General features: G+C 37.8%; 2 protein-coding genes across 2 annotated transcripts; one reads left to right on the top strand and one right to left on the bottom strand.

The window, feature by feature from the left end:
• The first annotated feature begins 491 nt into the window (after positions 1 to 491).
• Positions 492 to 6,384, top strand: LOC120333611 (uncharacterized). Its single transcript, XM_039400942.2, has 4 exons — positions 492 to 991; positions 1,947 to 2,078; positions 3,018 to 3,145; positions 4,051 to 6,384. Exons 1-4 carry the CDS (start codon positions 914 to 916, stop codon positions 4,574 to 4,576), a joined length of 864 nt encoding a protein of 287 aa, XP_039256876.2. The 5' UTR covers positions 492 to 913; the 3' UTR covers positions 4,577 to 6,384.
• A 1,983-nt stretch (positions 6,385 to 8,367) lies between these two features.
• LOC120334013 (large ribosomal subunit protein uL23-like) lies at positions 8,368 to 11,856 on the bottom strand. Its single transcript, XM_039401453.2, has 4 exons — positions 11,721 to 11,856; positions 10,877 to 11,036; positions 10,050 to 10,149; positions 8,368 to 8,563 (listed from the first exon to the last, which is right to left on the bottom strand). The coding sequence occupies exons 1-4, from the start codon at positions 11,734 to 11,736 to the stop codon at positions 8,402 to 8,404; spliced, it is 438 nt and encodes a 145-aa protein (XP_039257387.1). The 5' UTR covers positions 11,737 to 11,856; the 3' UTR covers positions 8,368 to 8,401.
• Between the last annotated feature and the right edge of the window lie 2,111 nt (positions 11,857 to 13,967).

Below are 13,967 nucleotides of genomic sequence, written 5' to 3'. Positions count from 1 at the left end.
GCAAACAAAGCAGAAACATTTAGTCATCGATAGAACTTGCGCAACTGCGCTCTCTTTGTTTTGCAAACATATTATGCAGATACGACTGATGTTTCGCCCTTCACAAACTTTATCAGCGAAAACAGCTGCTTTTAACTTATCAATTACACCACAAAAATTTACCAATCTTCGATTTATTATACTATTTTTGTTTACTGCAAACGCGCATAGCAAGCAAACGAATATCAGCGAACATCGATCGATGACCTATTATTAAACTTACAACTTCAAGGCCAGCGGCAAAATGATTGTAAATTCAGATCGAAGATTTCAAGGGCCATTAATTTCGAAACAGCTGTTTAGTTAAGATTACTTTTTTCTTTTCCACGTCTCCCGCAGAGCTACTCAAAGATAGAAAGCGCTTGTTTCTTTAACTTACCCGGCGACTCGGCGGTTATTGTGTCTCTTTTAGTATCGATGACTCACTTCTGAGGTGCTGATCTCACTCCCGTGACGGCGTGCCCCGTGATTGATAGCGAAAATGTTCATGTTTTCCTGGCGTATTCAATCATGTTTTTGTTATTATAAAACGCGAAAAAAACGATTGTTTTAAAGTTTAATCAATAATTATAATAAAATGTAATCAATTATAACAGCCATCCTTTTTCGCCATAAATGATATATTTTAGCAACCTTTGCAAGGCGTTTTGTCTGCGTTTGCATAATTGTCCAATGATTATCTACTCAAACCAAAAAAATATTTTTGATCAGATTGACCTATATAGCTGAATCCTGAATGTGATATGGTAATATATCGTTTTAAGTTAGTTGTGGAAATCTGTAGTAAAGGTATTTTCCAGACCCGTTTTGTATAAACCTTTACAATAGAGACGGACAAAAGGGCGAATGTATCGCAATTTTGAAGCAATGCAAAATGGCCGACTTGCAGAAATATGCTGACGATTTCCTCAGTGAAATGATTGACGAAGCAATTCTTGGGACTTGTTTCGAGGTAAGCATTTATGTTAATTCCAAATTTGTGATTTTAAATGGTCCAGCAGTTTTTTTAGTTAAAAATAACAAGTTATTTTTAAACTTGACCAAAATCAAATAAAATTTGCATGTATATATATCAATATAGGCCTAAAAAATGGGCAGAATAATTTGGTATCAATTTAGGATAACAGTGCTGCACATTTATAAGTTTAAATTAGCGAAATAGTTCATGATTTTTTATTGAAGGGATAATATGGGCCTATGTGTTGCGGAAACTGAACTTTTCCTGTCGCAAAATCAATGAAGTGTAGCTGGCTATAGTAAGGATACTCTGTCTAACCTAGGCTAGTGCTGTCAAGCCATGCTTCACTTCTATTTATGTCAAAATAAGATCAAAATAGTGGGTCTTTTTAAAAACAAGTTCAAATATCACCAAAACAAGAGGCAATAATTTTTCTCTGAAATATTTATTCAAAATAGGAACGCATGTCTCTAATTCTGTCATGAATAAGGAAATAACCCAGACGGTAACTAAAAATTCATTGCCATATTATAAAGACATACTGTGTCATTTTTCCATTTTTTTTTATGGTTAACCAAAAGTTTATATTACGATGCCCAAAGCTATAAAAACTATTTATTTAGCTAGGCTGGTATTGTATTCATATGATATGCGATATCAGGCTGTCCCATAAGATTTCCTCTCCTTCCAAGATAAATACGACAATTTCGATCTTATCAAGGTTCCTATGACATCCGATGGATGACCCTCGTCCAAAATATATTCTTGGCCATGAGTAGCTCATTATATCAAAGCTTCCCTATCCCCTGTTCTACCACAATATTAATAAAACATATTTCTATTACCCCGGTATTTGTAAATCCACTACTGATCATCAGTAGCCTATTATATGTAAGCTTTCCTCTCCCCCCCCCACAATATTAATAAAAAAACACATTTCTATTCCAAGGTTCACAGATCGTCACGTGTCGGTACGTTATTCATTGACGACGTAGATCCTGAGGAAGAAGAGAAATATAAAATCGTTGACCAACCAGGTTTCGACGTTTTTGGAGTCCCAAAATCAGGGAGTAAAAAAACGGTATGTGTGCACAGTATTTGAATAATCAGAATGTTATGTGAAAGGGGTGCCAAAAAGGTCTCCAACTAAAACTATGTCCCTACAGTTCTGACAGTGGCGTATCTACGTAAAATGGCACCCACGGCAAAGTTTAAAAATGCGCCCCATCGATAATTGTTTGACAACTCTAATGAGTGTTATTGAAATGAGAAATTTGAGTAAAATAAGAGTTTCAGTTGTTTTCAAATTGAAATCATTGAATTGAAACATTTTAAGATAGAAGCTTTTATGTACACTTCCTATTCTCAAATATAATAACAGATTAGAAATGGTCAATAGTAATAGGACAATATACAACATCTAGATACCAAATTACTAGTCAATTTCAAATATATATGGACTGATCCCTGGTTTAAAATCCAGGGTCTAGTATAGTTCAGTACCACAAGTACTTCCGGTGGGCGTAGCATAATGAATTTTGCATATGTTATTCCTAACCCCCACCTGACTATGCCATCCAAAAATTACGTCACTACGACGTCACCATCACGTCATAGGGATTGCCAAAGTATAATTACGGTCGCCCGAAATGACATCTGCGCCGCCGATAACGAACTTGCTAAAGCCGGCAATCTCTCTCCTATAGTGATCGTTGTGACGAGAAAACGAGAGAAATTGCTTGCTCGATTTCGGGTGATCGACTGCGCGTTTTGGACGACCATCCGCATACTTCGGTGGGCCTCATTACGCCACTGTGACGTCGAAATGACGTAATTTTTTGGTGACGTAGTCAGGTGGGGGTTAGGATTGACATATGCAAAAATTGTTGAGCCAGGTCAACTAGAAGTACATGAGGTACTAAACTATACCAGACACAAAATCCATTAGGGGGCTCGAATAGTGTTGTCCCATAGTCTTTTACGCAGAAAACAATATGTGTATAAATTTATCATTATTTAGATTGAATGTGAATGTCCAAACTGCAAACGAACGTTAGCTGCAAGCAGGTTTGCTCCACATCTTGAGAAATGTATGGGGATGGGAAGAAACTCCAGCAGAATAGCTTCGCAGAGAATTGCAAATAGTGGGTATGTGCGCATTTTTCTCATTTCTCATTTTCTCATGACCCGGTGTGGCTCAACGGGCTAAGCGTTAGGAATACGCTCGCCACCGTACCTCTAATTGCTCTGCGTGGGTTCGCAGGTTCGAATCCCATGCAGGGATGGTTATGTGCGAGAGGATTGCTGGACTCCTCGCCGTCGTTGGGTGGTTCACGTAACCGCTGGTCGGTTACGGCTTCCTCCACCACCAAGTCCATGCTTCCGAAAAAACAAACAATACAGTAAATCTAATCCCATACCCGACTTGGAATGGTAACCGGACGAGAGGACGTGGTTCACCATATGGATAAGGCTTCTTATCGGCTTTCCTCTCCCCCGGGATAAATATGTAAATTCTATCCTATCCTATCTAATCATAATTATGCCAGACCATGGTATTTAGTTCAGCTACCAGTTCATGCCAGGTACAGGAATAGTGGACCAGTTAAACGTTCCAGATACTAAAATTGACCTGTAGCATGCAAATGTCCTATTTAGGATTTCGGTTTAGGCTGCTGATGGGTGCTAGATGCTTCCAGTCAGTCACTTCTTTCCGCTGTTTTTTTTATTGGCCATTGCTGCAAAGTATAGTAGTATGCCAGTTTTCTATTACATGCTGAGTTTGATTATTGTTGATATCATGGCTAATATGAAAAGCCAAGAACTATATATATATGGACGTAAAAAATCTGCATCAAAATCTTTTATCTAGCCTGGCAACTTGCCTAGCAAACTTGGAAGTCCAACTGAGTTAATCCTGGTAGCGTCCATCAGTGAGTCAAAAGTCACTCATAACCATGCGACCTTGCCCAGAGCAAACTTATATAAAGCAGTACAACTTCTAAAAAGGTTACGAACCACCGTCTTATCCTGTCTACATATTTTCATTCCAGGAAACTGGCTGCTGGTCTCGGCGAATCACTGTGCAATGATGATGACCCGGAGTTTGGAAGCGACGCGGACTGGTTTCTAGGGTACGAGGGGGGAAGTTCTACACGAAGAAATTCTAAGAAACGAAAAGGTGAAAGAATTAGTGGGTCGCCACGGATACGTGGGCCTCTAGCGAAGACAAAAGCGCCAAATAGTTCCCCGCGGAGCAACGGATCCGGCGGCTCGTCTCGCTCAGGAACTGCAGATCATAATGACAATGTTCCTATTGATGTCGTTAATCCTGGGGTTGCCCTAATAGAAGGAAGAGCGACACCTACTGGCTCAGATTCATTGACTTCGAGTATGAGAAACAAATCGCCCTTTGACCCTTCTCTCGGTACGTGGGAGCCGCAAATCACGGAATCGAAAACCCCAGAGAACATTCATACATCAGCCGGGGGGGTCAAGAAAAAATCAAAATCGACAAAACATACGACAAAAAAATCTAAAAAACGGCACAACTTGGCCCAAAATTATACTTTTTCTTAATTTAACCTTATTTTTAGTTCAATCATGATAAAATTTGCATTGTGCTGAAATATTTTCTTTTCTTTACTTAAAAATGAGATTTTTTTCTAATTTATTTTTTTGCTAAACCAAATTTTCACTCTTGATTTTTTCAGCTTTTCTGTTAATCACTGAAAATTATCTCTCTGATTCTGTCAGTCACGCTTGAGTTATATTATTGCCCCAGTGGTTCAGTCGCAGAATTACTTTGTGTAAATTTTTTCTTTAAAATGGAACAATTATTTGTTTTACCAACGTTTCTCCCCTTTCAAGAGAACCGTTATCTCTACCATACATCAGACTTTTGAAGCTTCCACCCATATGCTCAGTTTTATATCTATCCTAACCCAGAACAAATCATGAACCCCAAGCTAGAAACTAACAGCAAATCTTATTGTGGTACAAAAACCCCTATAGCAGTGGTCCCCAACCTTTTATGACCCTTGACCCCTTCTTGAGGCTTTCAGCACACATTAGCCCCCAGTTTATCATTCCAATGGAATTTATAATGTTATTATGATTGGTAGATTCCAAATTCCATTTATGTTTAAACAATTCATGCTCGACAAAGAGAAAACACCCTGTGAAATGACCTTAATGAGGCAATTTACGAAAAGTAAAATTGGTTTTTCTTCCTAGCATTGTGGCCCCCCTCCAACTGCTCTGTGGCCCTTTTTGGGGGACACGAGTTCCCAGTTTGGAACCGCTGCAACTTGGTCCCTGCGAAACCCTTTTTGGTTTTCGTATAATGCTACGATGAAGTGGCAAGAATAAAAATGACTTTTCTATGTGATTCAAAAGTTCTGCTAAGTTCTGTTGCGCACCAAGGCAAATATATTTCTGTAATGTTTCTTTTGGACCAAGGTGAGACTGTTATGGGTTGAGTTCCCCATGAGGGATTGCCTCAAAATTTCCCCTCATAACGTGCCAGTGTTGCTAAAAAGAATTGTATCCAATTTCAGCAAAGCTCCTCACTCTATTAGTTTATTTGGTACTCCCGAAGTATGTGAACCAAGATGGCAGACACCGGAACGTAGTATGTGTACCAGGTTAGGCCATAATTTCAGGTACAAATACTACGGAAGTCACTTGGCTAGTCCCCGGACTCCCAATAGAACTTAAATAAGGAAAATTGGAATAAAATTATGGCCCAACCCTAACCTGGTGCACATACTACGTTCCGGTGTCCACCATATTGGTTCACATACCTCGGGAGTACCGTTTATTTTGTGCTATTTCAGCTCCAGCGAAAACCAAATTTTGACGAGTAAAAGTTAAGCGTGTGCAAGCGTTCCCTAATTATCTGTTAAGAATGCTTATTCAACTTGGTTTTTTATTTTCTGTCTAAAATAATATCTCTGATATCAGTTGACTCCTTGTTTGGAGTTTAAGTGGACATGGATAAGTGTCGTATATGAAAAATATAATTCTGATTTTGATATCTCCATCAGAAGTCAAAAAAAAATCTTATTTTTAGGAGTTTAAAATAAGATTTTGGCTCGATTATCACTACATACGTACCAAACTCTGAGCAAGACTATTCGAATATCTAGACAATTCTATCATAAACAAAGAAGTTTCAGGAGTTTGAAATAAGACACTGGCTCGACGATAAATAAAAACATACCAAACTCTAGAGAGTAGCTTCCTTGCCATGTACAAAACTGGTAAAAATTGCAATTATCATAATCAAACTCTTCTGTCATATATCCAACATTATAATCCAACTTTACTGTGATATTCTTTTGTTTATTTCTCTGCTACTGATTGAATTATACACGACCTCTGAACTTCCTTGTGTGCTTATTTTTTAAAAATAGGATATGATTTACATATTTATCCCGGGGAGAGGAAAGTAGATAAGACGGCTTAATCATATGATGAACCATGGCCTCTCGTCTGGTTGCCAGTCCATGTCGGGTATGGGATTAGTTAGTTATTTGTCTTCAGTAGCATGGACTTGATGGTGGAGGAAGCTGTAACCGAACAGCGTTTACGTGAACCACCCTGGGGAATCCGGGAAATCTGTAAGAAATAAGCATATTTCTTTGGTTCTAACAGCTCTTGGGATATCAGTGGTACCTGGTCAAGCTTTTCATTGAAACTGAATTAAAAAATACTTGAAACACAGTTCTTTGTTACAGTACAGAAAGCGCAACGTTGACCATTGGTTTTTAGGTGCTCCCGAAGTATGCGAACCAAGATGGCGGACATCAGAACGTAACAGGTTAGGGTTAGGCGATAATTTTTTTCCAATTTTCCTTATTTTAGTCCTATTATCAGTTCGAAGACTAGCCAAGAGCCTCCCGTAGTATTTATACCTAAAATTATGGCCTAACCCTAACCTAGTACACATATTACATTCCGCTGTCCGCCATCTTGGTTCGCATACTTCGGGAGCCCCAGTTTTTATGTATATTTTGGGGCCGCTGAATAAGTGAAAATATTTTATGTTTAATAGCTAACTCTTGACGTCTCAGTGGTCGGTCCTGAGTTTGCTTAGATATACCATGGGTTCCTCTTTAAAAAAGAACTCCTGAAACACAATCAACTGAACAGGAAGTAGTGCCTTAGCCACTGAGATTTATAAGAGATATTATAAGTTTGCTCCAAACAACGTCAGTCGTAAGAAATGAGCCACACACTTCGATATTCAATATACTCCTAACTTACATCGAGAGCAGGATTTCCCAGATTATTTGGGCCGCAGACCCCCATTGTTACAACACAAACGACATTATTGTAATGGATGAGGTTTGTTTTTCACAGGTTTTGGCTGTATTTTGTCATCATTTTGATAAGAGCTGAAAATGCTCCCTTGCACATGTGGGTCGTTCCAAAAGGCAATATAATTTTTAATCGCCTTTTCTAACAGCAATGGATATACGACCGCAAAGCCCCAACCAAAAAGATGCAATGGCTAAGTGATTGGAATAATCATTAAAAACTGATCACACTTTTTTCATATCGCTGCGGAACCCCTGTGCAGTCATCAGGAACCCCAGACCTAGAGGACCAAATCCAGGCTTTTCGGGACCCGTATCATTTGAAAGTTTCTTACACAAATTCGCGCCCTAGATTTCCACTGTAACTGCATAAGAGTCTGATTGTTGCCTGCCATATGATTAGGATAAGATTCTCATATTCATACAAAGTGGAAATTCGACAAGACTGGATGCCGCTTCAACACCAGCAAATGCAATTACCGTAGGTATTCCAGATACATTACCTTATAGCCAGTGATGGAATTCAATATTTTAAGAAATGTTCTCTGGCGTCAAACCCAAAGAGCAACAGTTTCCTCATTTCAGAAAATTTATGGATTTCACTACGTAAGCTACATCAACATGACATGCTCTACATCAGGGGTGTTTAACCTTTAATACAGAAGGGCCGAATACAAATGATTGGGTGAAACCACAGACTGCATTTTTACTCGACATACCTTTCTGTTAGTAGTTAGTTACAAGTACAACAATTTCGGTTATTGATCGCATTGAACAAGTTAGCTGTAAGGGCGTAGTAACACCATAGCCATAAATAATAAATTGGACCCAGGTATAAGCATTGAAACACAAAGGGGATGGGAATAACTCACACCTATACATAATCTAATTTGTAACTTTCGATGCTCCTAAATAAACTACAATTTATAGTAGGCTACATTCGACCTGGTAGTACAGTGGTGACCTGACAATATATCGTCCCTTAATTACCACTCTCTACTGTCCCCAATGGCTCGAAAACCTTACACACAATAACAAACCAAATAATCATTTCCATAAATTTTAATAGCGAGCATAAAATTTAGATAATTCCAATTTTATTTGCTACGTCCAACGCATCGTAGTCAGGAGCAAGTTTGACGTACGCCTTCTTACGTCCATCCGGTCTGATCAAGGTGTTGACCTTTGACACGTCGATGTCGTACAATTTCTTAACTGCTTGCTTGATCTGGGGTTTGTTGGCCTAAAAAGGAGAAAATATAGCAATCAGAGAGGTATCGTTACAGAAATACAGTTTTGTTAGTGCACCAAACTTATTAGGCTGTGGAGTACTGTTTGTGAATTTTATTTTTGATGGACCACCATCATCTGCCATAATTAACCAAACGTATGCAGTAACTTCTTGATTGAAATTTATCATCTAAGATCGATCGCTCTTTTCACATCGTTGTGGACCCCCTGTGTAGTCATCTCAGACTTCCTGGAAGAGCTTCAGTTTGGAAAACCATGAGTCAGTGTGTAGAAAGAATCTTGAATCGGTGCTCCAGAAGTATGCGAACCAAGATGGCGGACATCGGAATGTAATATGTGTACTAGGTTAGGGTTAGGCCATAATTTTAGGTATAAATACTACGGGAGGCTCTTGGCTAGTCTTCGAACTGATAATAGGACTAAAATAAGGAAAACTGGAAAAAAATTATCACCTAACCTGTTACCCATGTTACGTTCCAATGTCCACCATCTTGGTTCGCATACTTCGGGAGCACCCTTGAATCTCTTACAACAGTGACGAGATACATGAGGAAAGAAACATCAAGGGCAATACTATCATACATAAATTCTAAAATAATCTTCTTCAAAATAGATAATCGAATATATTCTAAATTATGTTTATGCTAAATTTCCGGTATCTACAGTCTTCAGAAACTAACAAAGAAAGCCTTTTGACAATACTGTGAGAATTCAATTGAAATTATTCCCAAAATGTAATATAAATCGGTGCTCCCGAAGTAAGCGAACAAAGATGGCGGACATCGGAACGTAACATGGGTAACAGGTTAGGGTTAGGCGATAATTTTTTTCCCAATTTTCCTTATTTTAGTCCTATTATCAGTTCGAAGTCTAGCCAAGAGCCTCCCGTAGTATTTATACCTAAAATTATGGCCTAACCTAGTACACATATTACATTCCGATGTCCGCCATCTTGGTTCGCATACTTCGGGAGCCCCTATAAATCATAATATATCTACGTGTACCCATTAAATGGCCAGTGAGGAATATTAGGTGATTAGATAAACAACAATATTCTTAGAATCTTACATAACAACATCCCATACGACCAGATTTAGGCTCAAGAAACAGCAGTGTAATGCTTTCTCACAGAGATACGCCAAAACCACGGAAAAGTACATCTAAGTTTACATATTTGGAAAACAACACCCCTATTCTCCTCTGACATCCAGATCCACAAACTGGTAAAGCCAAGGCATAGTGAAGGATGTCCATAAAGTCTCTTTACAGTTTCAATTTTGTTATGAAGTCAGTTTTTAATATATCCTAACCAGGTTTGTTGTTTTTTAATCAGTAATTGTTTAAATTTTTTAGTTCATTTAATACATCTGTGAGGGCCAAAATATAATATGATATCGATAAATTCCCTTTGCAATTTTAAAATTTTTTAGGACTTTATGGAAACCCCATATATTCAGTTACCAAAGTAAAATCCCTACCTTGATGTCAACAATAAAAACCAATGTATTGTTATCTTCAATCTTCTTCATTGCGCTCTCGGTTGTCAAAGGGTGCTTGATGATTGCAAACTGATCCATCCTGAAAAGTTTGAAGCAAAATATTAATATTAGCAAAATTTTGCCATAGCATTCGAAAGTTTTTGTCAAAAAAACACAATTTTGGTCATGTGACGATGGACATCTGTCGCAATTGATTTAAATAATTACCAAGACAAGCTTGGCGCGATCTAATGCATCTGCCGTCCAACAGAAGCTCTAGTATCAGAGACAAATTGAGTGTTTGTTTTATTGAGTCAAATGTCGAGACATCTTGGAATCTGAGGACTTGTTTTTTGAGTCAAATGTCTGGACATCTTGGAATCTGAGGACTTGTTTTTTGAGTCAAATGTCTGGACATCTTGGAATCTGAGGACTTGTTTTTTGAGTCAAATGTCTGGACATCTTGGAATCTGAGGACTTGTTTTTTGAGTCAAAATGTCTGGACATCTTGGAATCTGAGGACTTGTTTTTTGAGTCAAATGTCGAGACATCTTGGAATCCGAGGACTTGTTTTTTGAGTCAAATGTCAGGACATCTTGGAATCTGAGGACAGTGCCCTACTACAGCGGTTCTCAAACTTTGTCCTCAAACAAACTCACGACGCAATTACACAAAGAAAATGCTGCTTTTAAATCCAGTTTTAAACACAATCCTAATAATTCTTGTGGCACACTTAGCATCGACAACGGCGTTTATTTGGGAATCGCTGCTTTACTATAATGAGTACAAAATAAACAAATTTTCACAAAAAAAATGAATATACTTACTTATTCCTCTTCTGCGTACTCTTGCGGGGATACTTTGGTTTCCTCGTGTGTTTCAGCGTTTTAGGAATGTGGAAATGTACAGACGTGCGGACTTTCCTCTTCTTGTGCGAATGAAGACCTTTGATAACGGCCTTCTTCGCTTTCAGAGCCTTTTCTTTTGCTGTTGAAGAAAAAAAGATTATTTGGTAAAACTAACTCGAATCCATTAAATAAATCGGTTGGGCAATCTCAAGTTCAAGTCCTATGCCCAACATGTCAACCAAAGTGTAATAAAATATGGCAGGTCGGCAATGCGATTTCAAACGCCCATATCTTGCCTAAAAACCGACGTATATTGGCAATTTCAAATATTATCGCTAGCACTGTTATATGAATGTTTTATCGCGCAATTTGGGCGCCGTTTAAGCAAAGAACAGTCTGGTTATTGCCAAAAATATTTTCATTTGGTCAATATCTGAACACAGAAACACGTCGCCATTCAGTTAGACAGACTACATTCAGACATTTCTGCATTCACTTTCCCGCAAATATAAATCTGTACCAGAGTCCTAAACTGTCAATCACCAGAGTCATAAACTGTCAATCACGGTTATAAACAAAAAGCAGACTTACGAGACTAAAGAGTTTAAATTAAAACACCACATAACTGGCAAACCTAGCTCTTTTACCAGTTTACTCTCACACTGTGTACTCATAAAAGGCAAGTTCTCACAGTTAAATCCTTTTTGGCCCGACTTTCTAGGTTCTATACCAACCTCATTATGTAGCTTTGTATTAATACAAAACATTTATCGCTGAAATGTCGATAAATTCACATAAAAACATCAAAATAAAGCGGAATTACCTCCTTTAGGTGCCATCTTGTAAGGAAAATATCCTAAAAGAACGTGGAGATGTTTCCCAATCTACCACTAGGGGCAGTCCCAAGCTGTGGTTATTTTCTACGTGAATAATCGCAAATCCAAGTTACAGAAAATAAAGTTAAATAAAATATAAAAATTTTATTATTTTGTGTTTGGTCTAGAATTAAATTTACATATGTTACCAAGGTAAAAGAAAACCGATAAAACGGTTTAATCATATCGAAGACAACGGCCTCTTGTCCGTTACGTTACCAATCCCTGTCGGCATGGGGATAGTGGTCAGTTATTCATTTCAGATGCATGGACTTATTGTTAACTTATATATCGCCGGATGAGAACAGAACAGGCCTAAGTCACAATTTTGAGTTTTGAGAAAAACGCAAAAAACAATTTGAAATTTTTTTATTTTCGAATTTCTAGATATTCACACTCAGTAAAGTCCTGAGCTCTGGTTATTTTAATGTGGATGAGAATATCTTTGTAATCAATATTTTTTGGCACTTCAGTTTCAATTCCTTCCTGCTTTTTTACCCCCATAAGAAACTTTGGCCCATTCTGTTCTCAACAACTTCTGAAATATTTTGTATGGGATGCAAGGTAAAACAAGGTGACTTAGGCCTAAGTTGCACTGAACAAATTTTTAGGGATGTAAGTTTCGGACATTTCATTTTTGATGTTCATGCCGATCATATTGGAACTTAGGACTATCTTTTTTCAATATTTTGGGGTTTTGAGCCATGCTCTACAAGGTGGTTGTCTTGAAATCCTGAATTTCTCAATAATAAAAATTTTAACTGGACCTAGGCCCATTCTGTTCTTAAATATTTTAGGCCTAAGTCCAGCTAAAATTTTTATTATTGAGAAATTCAGGATTTCAAGACCACCACCTTGTAGAGCATGGCTCAAAACCCCAAAATATTGAAAAAAGTCAATTTTCCAAAAATGTGACTTAGGCCCCTTCTGTTCTCATCCGGCGATATATATACTCATTCATGAAATTTTAATAATTTCTGCATCTTTTGCATTATATTTGTATTTCGCATGGGGCGAGCACGTGCGAAATAAAAACTTATCCTGCTCGCGATATACATAGGTTCTGTTTATACATAGGTCATGTTACATACATACATACATACATATGGCTCAGGTACCCGGCCCATGGACCTTTCCCCGAGCATCGATTTCCTTGTTTACTTCGTGACCTTGGCCAATCAGCAAGATGTAAAAAGTGACGTAACAATGCTCCCTTTTGGCATCCGCTCAGACACTTTTATCACTCAGACAAATTTTCAAGCGTGGACGTAAACATTACCCCGTTTTCACATTTTTGAATTCTTTTCGTTAGTTTTCAGTTGTGTTTCGGAAATTTAAATATAAATCAGATAATTCAATGGTCACCCTGTCTTCCTAGGAGTTTTAATTTAATTGCAGTCATATAAATTAGTGTAGAAATAGCTGTGATAGATTAGGCTAAAATTCTTTACCAGTACATTTAAAAAACAGAATGTTGTATGCGATGAATCATAATGATGATTTGAAACACATACCCCATTTCACAGGCGCCAACTCGCAAAAGCACTCTTAAAATAGCCCCGAAAATTTTGCAATGGTAAAGGATAGGAAGAATTTTTCGGGGGTCAAAGGTCGGGGAAAGGTCCATTGCACGCATTTCAACAATTTTTATGGGAATTTTTGCGGTTTTCAAAAGAAACAAGGCTCTGGTAAGCATATGTGACACACCTGGATTGATGACCTATAAAAAAAACTTTTTATGACGCAGCTCACCCAATTTACTAGAATTTTTTTGAAGTGGTGAGAAAGCACGTGCCCGGAGAAGTTTGTTTTGACTTCATAATCAGCATATAGATGATCTATCAGTGCTCAAAGATTAAATTTTTTGCGAGAAGGCCATTACTTTTATTTATTCCAAATATCCCAATGAGCTGCATGGAATTCGCTTTTTTTTTGTGTGCCATGACGTCTTCGACATTTGCCACTAGGTAGCGCTAAGTGTCAATATATTCGAGCCTAGCTCTCATGTTCCCATGAGAATGTTCCGAAGTCTCATAGATGAATTGGTTACACCGCATTTCTATTACTTTAACTTTTCAAATTGTATAAAAACAAAAGTGTGAGTTGCATCAACACAATCTGAGAAATATTGAAAATAAATGAATCTGCAACTACCCCTAAAAAAGTCAGAAATTTAGACTTCGGGAAGGAAAATA

Source organism: Styela clava, chromosome 15 (genome assembly GCF_964204865.1).
Source record: "Styela clava chromosome 15, kaStyClav1.hap1.2, whole genome shotgun sequence".
Classification (NCBI taxonomy): Eukaryota; Metazoa; Chordata; class Ascidiacea; order Stolidobranchia; family Styelidae; genus Styela; species Styela clava.
The sequence above is the reverse complement of the archived record's forward strand: the minus strand, read 5'-3'. Positions and strand labels throughout refer to the sequence as shown.